The sequence below is a fragment of the Populus trichocarpa genome, chromosome 7, assembly GCF_000002775.5.
Source record: "Populus trichocarpa isolate Nisqually-1 chromosome 7, P.trichocarpa_v4.1, whole genome shotgun sequence".
Classification (NCBI taxonomy): Eukaryota; Viridiplantae; Streptophyta; class Magnoliopsida; order Malpighiales; family Salicaceae; genus Populus; species Populus trichocarpa.
Window position 1 is genome coordinate 3,077,164 of NC_037291.2, and position 7,639 is coordinate 3,084,802.

General features: G+C 35.0%; 1 protein-coding gene across 1 annotated transcript; it reads right to left on the reverse strand.

Moving 5' to 3' along the window:
• Positions 1-3,210: 3,210 nt before the first annotated feature.
• LOC7477975 (L-ascorbate oxidase homolog) lies at positions 3,211-7,204 on the reverse strand. The gene is made up of 9 exons (XM_002310126.3): positions 7,049-7,204; positions 6,773-6,921; positions 6,553-6,662; positions 6,095-6,365; positions 5,323-5,419; positions 4,861-5,206; positions 4,378-4,743; positions 4,222-4,300; positions 3,211-3,598 (listed from the first exon to the last, which is right to left on the reverse strand). The coding sequence occupies exons 2-9, from the start codon at positions 6,914-6,916 to the stop codon at positions 3,395-3,397; spliced, it is 1,617 nt and encodes a 538-aa protein (XP_002310162.1). The 5' UTR covers positions 6,917-6,921; positions 7,049-7,204; the 3' UTR covers positions 3,211-3,394.
• Between the last annotated feature and the right edge of the window lie 435 nt (positions 7,205-7,639).

Here is a 7,639-nt window from a genome sequence, read left to right on the forward strand (position 1 = left end):
AAACAAGCCCCTCGAGCTTGATTATATTGTTTTAGCTCTTTTCTAATTGATGCTAGATTTTCTTTTAGTCAATTCATCATTATTTGTTTTCTCAAGAGTGATAATTTAATTTATTTATTGTTGTATGTTGATGATATTGTTGAGATAAGCAACAATTGGATTCTTCTTGATGGCTTTTGTCATGACCTGATTTTCGGATCAATAACCAGCACATAGACCCTCCCTCTCTTGGGTTTCATACCCATATGAACTCAAACTTACATACAAACTTATTATTTAATAATTCAATCAAAGTTCAACATAACACTAATAACAAAATTTACTTCATAATATAATTTGATTGTCTTAATACAAGAGATAAATACAAACTTCTGTAATTGTGGAGCACTAACTAGACATAAAAGAAAAGTATGAATTATAACCAAAAGAGCATATTCTGAAGGTCCAACAAAAGTGTCATGCTAATAAGTTATAAGCCTGGAAAAAAAATGAGTGGGTGAGTTCAACAACTTAGTGAATAGATAATGTTCAATATACATACACAAGGTAATACAACAATGAGAAATATATATACACAATTATGGCTTTAGGTTCTTTTAGGAAAGTTTCTCAAATAGACGATAACAAGAATATCATTAGGTAAAGCTCGTCAAAAAATCAAAATGCTATGAACATGAGGCTCCGTACTGTGGAATGATCAATCCACACAGGTTGTTGACTTCTCCGATCAACTAGGGTTCAAATACGATGTGCACAAAGACTAACACTACCCTGTTAGCATGAGTATTTTGACCAATATACCATAGGTTCATATCATAATCAAACAGACATGTTCATATCTCAAGGTTGAACTCATGACATCAATCAAATAAGAAACTATTAATTCAGAAGTCAATTCAAAAGTATATATTGACTTATATCAAGAATTTATATTCAACAATTGATTATGTTTTATTGTAACAAAGGATAATAATCAACATATATATTATTAAGAAACATAATCTAATTCATATTAACAATTCAAATATGTATACTATTTCTCATGCATATAAAAAATTATCCACTTACCTGACTTAAAAGTAGAAATAACACGGAAGTAGATACTGAAGCAATACTACTGATGTCCCACAGATAGAATATCAAGATTATCTTAATACAAAAGGAGACATGCTAAAAAACGACTAAAAATGAAAATAAAATTTATTTAATACACTTAACTAAGGGTCTAACTTATTACCCTATATGTTTATGAATCAAACTAGTTCTTTTGTCCTAAAAATTAAATGGTTTCCTCAAAATTAAATTTAAAAGAAAACAAATCATAAAACTTGATAATAATTCACCAAATAAACCTCAATTATTCATCAAACAAATGTGAAAAACTAAAATTACATTTAGGGATCAATCTGGAATTTTATCATATTTTAGGGCTCAAATTGTAATTTTATCAAATTGGATAATCAAACTAAAAATATCATAAATTCATAATTCATCCTTATTTATGTCCAGAATCTCGAATTATGCTATAGGGACCAATCTATAATTTTTTAAAGTTCAGGGATTAAACTGTAATTTTCACAATTTGAGGGACCAAACTGAAATTTTATAATTTTCAACTTCAAACCCAGATTTTTCCACAGATCACCTGCTGATTTACCAAAATATCTAACTCAATTTCATCATTTAAGCAAACCATAACTCAAAATCATCATCCTTGCCTAAAATCTTTTAAAATCAACCATTACCCATAACAATTAACCCATAATATTCTAATCAATTCATCAATCAAATCCAAAACAAAATCTTCAAACCTTAATCATCAACAAAACCAAAAATCAAAGATAAATAATACAATTATACACATCAAAGCATAAATCTTACATTTTAAACTTATTTTCTCTAACTCTCTTCTCCTTTCTTTATCTTTATCTCTTTTCTCTTCTTCTTTCCCCCTTTCTTCTCTCTTGTCGGCTCTCTCTCTTAAATTAGATTTTCTTTTTTTATTCTATTTATTTTTTTTATTTAATTACCACAATACCCCTATTCATTTATATCTACTTCTAAGCTCAAAGGGCATTGTTGCCTTTTTCTATTTATTTTTTCAAAACATCACAGCTTTAATTATTGGCAAAATAACAAGGGAGTTTTCCACCAAGGACATGGGATCTTTAAGTTATTTTTTAGTCTTGGAAGCACATCAACATCCTACTAGTCTTTTTCTAAGTCAGATCAAATATGCCCATGACATTCTACAACATGCCCAATTACTGGACTGCAAACCAGTAGGCAGTCCCATGGTCATTGCTCATCATCTCTCTAGCACTGGTTTTGACTTCCATGATCCCTCTGTTATATTAGTCTCTTGTTGGTGCACTTCAATACCTCACAATCACAAGACCAAATATTGTTTATGTTATCGTTGTTGATAGTCAGTTTATACATAAGCCTTCACTTAATTATTTCCAGGCTATAAAAAGGATCATTCACCACATTAAAGGGACTCTTCAGTTTGGTCTAACTCTCACTCAATCTTCTTCACGAGCTCTTCTCGCTTATTCTGATGCTAAATGGGTCAGATGCCCTGACACGAGACGGTTTATTTCTAATTAAGTATCTCCTTCCTTACCTCCAGTCATTCTTTGTGATAATCAAAGTTCAATTTTCCTTGCTGTCAATCCAGACTCACATAAACGATCTAAACACATTGATCTAGATTATCACTTTGTACGAGAATCAGAACTTCGGGTTCGCTACGTTCCAACTCATCTCCAACTAGCAGACATGTTTATAACAACTCCTTGAATATATGAGATAACAACAGATAGCTAGGTTTTATTTTGTATTTATTTGAATGTGTTTTATCATATCTGTAACTCTATGACAGACTAGAAAACCATAGATGTGGTGTGGTGATTTCACAACCTTTCCGTACTTGAATTAGTTGCAAAGGAGATTCATCATCCTAATCTCATCATCCACATTAATTCTCACTTGCTCTCACATCACGTTATGCAACTCTTTATGCTAGCTGTTGCTAGAGTTTGCATAATAAGAGCAAAATGAACAAGCATTCCTATTAAGCCAAGACAATTTGATGTGAGTAAACACAAACACAGACCTTCGACATGTATTCAATTTGTTTAGCTCTAATTTTAAATTTCTTTTGTTAGCCATCTGAAAATAAATACTAAGATGAGCAGAATTCCAGGCTTTTAAAGCTGACAAAGACCATAAATTGCAACCAAAATCGGAGTTTGTTTCCCTCTAGATATACATAACAAAGTCAGTAATCAATTAAATATGCCCCATGGTTTCTGTTCCTCTGCGTTGTTTTCCCTTGCTAGTCAAACTCTCATGACCAAGAAAACAGACTGCGATTTAATAGTTGGTGAAACTAAGAGTGTATTCCGATGGCTTTGCCACAGCGTAGAGCATTAGAAGGAATGTCATATTCATTTGCAAGGCTGTGGACTTGAGTCCAGACTCTGAGATAGAATTGTTGCCCAAGATACTGCCTTTCCCATAATGCTGACCTCATGTTCCACATACCCTGGTTGTCTAATGAGACGTAAATAGCAGTCCATGATTTTGGGTACACCTGCAAGTAGGTGAAAGCTCATCAAGAAAATGAAAACAAAAGTAAACAACTGAAACAATTTGATAATAGGCATGCTTGATCATTGCATTTCTTGTTTATAATGATATTATCCGAATTTGAGCTGCAGAAAATGATGGAATGAAATTGCTTAGCTTCCTAAGTTGCATACTCAACCACGTAGACTGAATTCATGAAGCACGAGTAATAGGATGGTATGCAAAAAACATCGACTTAAAGTATAAGACGATGAACCGAGAAAAAGAACTGTAACCAGTCTCATAAACAGAGTTGTTCTTTAAGTATGGAAATTCTGAGTTATGGCAAACCACAAATAGCTTAGCAAATACTACAGTTTTTGGAAAAACTTAAGGGTAATCATACAACAATTAGTCGGTTACAAGGAAAAGATGATGGTTTTGGAACTGAGAATAAAGCAAATGTTTCTGGCAATGAATCTTTTACCATTTTTTCTCCTTCTACACGAGTGAAGAACAGGTTTGCGTCTTGCCACATGAAACTAATGAATTTTAGTATTTTATCACATGCAATTAGTAGGCGAGCTATCTGTCATCTGCCATACTGATCCAGGAAAACAATCTAATGAGAACATCTATTTATTTTACCTGAACAGTGTGTCTGGTAAGAGCATCAACTAGATTGTACATGCTTCTCTTGGCCGAAGTCCACTGGCCATTACCATAACTGTATATGTGGTGAAGTAAGGATTAGAGTCTCCTTATTGTGCAAAAATTATATATATCAAAATGTTTCGTAGTTACCCAATAACCCAGAAGTCATAGCCGTCAAGATGCCAAGATTGCATAGTTTTTTCATCATTTTGAAAAACAACTTCAAGAAAATCATGGAGGTTGGCAGACATAACAGAGGTAGATAAGAATGCAGCACCACCAGAAGGAGAGCTTTCGATGGAATCCACACTAAAGACTCCAGGGATGCCAAAGTAGTCAGCCAGCTTCAGTGGGGTATCTGAATTAATATAGGATACCCTGTTAACTGCATAGCGCTGCTTTCCATTTATTAAAGGAGCTGAATTAGCCAATTCAATGGTCTTTGTTGGTGTAATCTTTCCATAGTGATATGAGCCCTGAGGATTTGGCCTGGCAGCACTCGCTGTCAAATTCCACCTGCAAGAAAAACAACAATGAAATGGCGAGAAACAATCATTCTACTCGAATGTCAAATGAATCAACTCAACTTGTGCAGATGGAAAACAAGCTCAAATTTTCTGAAGTTTTAAATACTTGTAAGTTCGTGCTTGCATCATGGACCCATGATATCCGTAAGACGGAGCCGCCGGCAAAGGTCCAGAGGCTGGCGTCCGAGAGTTTGAGTAGTGTAAAACTGCTGTTGTTGTTAGAATCTTCCTATTAAAACGTGTAGATGCAATGATGTAGTAATCCTTTGGAGCCTGGTTTAAGGTTACTAAGACAGCAACGGATTGGCCAACATGCACATCAAGCGAGTCATATATGTTCTGAACAGTGTGAGATCCTTCAACCTCAACTAACTTCATGCTGTGGCCCTGAATTCTGAAGTTTAATGAGGTTGACATCCCCATATTTGAAATCCTGAACATATAGGTTTTACCTGAAGATAAAAGGCAAATATTGTTGGTAAAAATAATTGTGAAAGAGTATGATTAGAAAGGTTTAAATGTTGAATATCATGAAAGGAACCAAGAAAATTATAGTGCAATGTATGACCTTGATCACCACTGAAGGTAGAATAAGTTTGGCCATTTATAAGTACTCCGTCAGGAAAGGGAAGAGTTTTGCCTGAGTCCAAGTATGCCTGTAAGGTCTGTAAAATAAAAACTGATTAACATGGACGGTGGTGCCAAGACAGGAAGACAGACTTCCAAAAGAAGCTATGACATTTGCACAGGAAACTTGGTCCAGGAAACGTGTAGAACTAATTTATTAAACCACTGCTCTATGGCATCAGGGCCCTGCAATGAATCATTTCCAGCCATATAATGATCAAGATTTCACCTAATTGACATGATTTTCAGAAAACTCATGGTTCAATAGGTTGTGTTCCAAAGGAAAAGGAAACCAAAACATAGTAGCTTGTAAACGACAATAAATCTCGAGTGATATCACATCCACCAAGGGGAGGCATATTTCGCAAAGCAAGAAAGAAAAGAATTCAGTCATTTCGGTTAACCTCAGAGAAAATTGGAGTAAAATTCATAATCGCAGGCTCTCATCACCCAGTTGCTGTTCTGGGCAATAGGCTAATGGTTTGGAAGCAAATAAAAACAAAAAATACACCCAAATAACACAACTCAAACATCATAAAACATGTATGTTTCAGCATTTGCCTATATGCTTGCTAAAGCGTGTCAATGGGAATGTCTTGGTACTGAACAAAATATCAGTACTGGAATTTTTGAAGAAATACAGAACGTATCTAGATAGTAAAGAAAAGAAAAGAGAACACCTTCAAAGTAAAAGAAAAGTAAATGTTGCTTACCTTGTGGCTGGTCTTGTACCAATCACCAATAAGTAGAGTGAAATCGCCATCAGGAACTGGAAAAGGAATTGGGATCCTCGGTCTCTCATAGATATTGATTGCCCCATATCCTCCAGCAGCTCTGTGCAACAGAGTTGATGGGAAGTATGTGAAGGAACCAATTTGATCCTTGGTTTGGAATTTGTAAGTGTAGTTAGAGTTGGGAGGGATGGGACAATTGGTTCCCAGCACTCCATCTTGCCATGAGTTCTTCCTTTGTTTAATTCCATTCCTAGTTGTTACAAAACAATTTCTCAGTATGCAATGCTTTCACTATCAAAAATCCAAGAGCAATGCAGATACAATTTATGCCTCCAAAGTTGAACATATCAAAAAATGAAAAGAAAGAAGAAAGAGTAGTAGTTAACCCAAGAGACGATTCATTCAAGAAATGCAGTGACAAGAGAAAAACCACCCACCATGTCAACAGGAAAGGCTGATCCAGCTTGTTAAAGAGGTTGAGGATAATGTTGTCATTAGTGACCACATCAAGCCTAGGACCAGGAAACTGGCCATTGATAAGGATAACCTGCATGGACAAAACCCAGAAACACACAACCTTCCATTTTAAGAAAAACCTAAATCCAAAATTATCACAAACAGTATAACAGAGCAGCAGCAGCAGCATGAGTTACCAACCTGTTGGGGCACATCAAGAAGTTTAACAGTCCCATAAGTGACAGTCCATGTATAATACCTATAAGGGTCATCTGCATTCACTAAAGAAGCACTCAAAACAGCCAAAACTCCACATAACAAGTGAAGCAAGACAGCATTTCCCATTGGATCTGCAAAAATAAAAAACGCCATGCAAGTGAACCAATGCCACCAAAGTCAGCTATAAACAAAAACAAAATGAGACATAAGACTTCACTCTCATTGACAACAAGTAAAAGATTGAGAAAGGAACATTACTAGTTACTGGATTTGAGAGGGATGACAGTTGTTCTTAGGTGGTGACAATAATAATCTGATAGAAGTGGATTGGTGAGGTCAGGCTTTAAATAAGGACAGCCCGCGAAACAGAGCTACACCACTCGATGTTTTTTTTTTACCTTGCATTAAACTGAGCTCATACATATTCGGCGGATTTCACGCGTTCACGCGTTCTAATCATAATCTCTTTAAACCAAAGATTAAATCATTTCTTTTCTTTTCTTTTCATGCAAAAAGTAAGTTTAGTTGTGATTTGAAAGGAGATCATACCAAAACCATCCTCTAATTGCGCTCACCAGCTTTAATCTTTTTTTCTTTTCTTTTTCCGCTTGAATTGTCAATTTTTGTTTTTTTCTTTGTTCTTTAGTACTTTTTTTTTTTAATTACTAGTAATGATCAATTGGAGTTATATTTTCTCTGTTTTCACTGTCTTTCATCTCAAAACAATCACGCTGGTCCTCGATGCTTTAAAATATTTCACTAACAACAATAATAAAAGACAACGCTTGCATTTGCTCATAGCTTGCTTGACGCAGTACTTGACTCCAGCTAAGTGAAGGTTCAGATGAA

Coding starts and splice junctions, on each gene's coding strand:
- LOC7477975 (XM_002310126.3), bottom strand. CDS start 6,916: ATGGGAAATGCTGTCTTGCTTCACTTGTTATGTGGAGTTTTGGCTGTT. Junction 5,420..6,094: donor GGTACAAGACCAGCCACAAG/GTAAGCAACATT, acceptor TTTATTTTACAG/ACCTTACAGGCATACTTGGA. Junction 4,744..4,860: donor ATGCAAGCACGAACTTACAA/GTATTTAAAACT, acceptor TTTTTCTTGCAG/GTGGAATTTGACAGCGAGTG.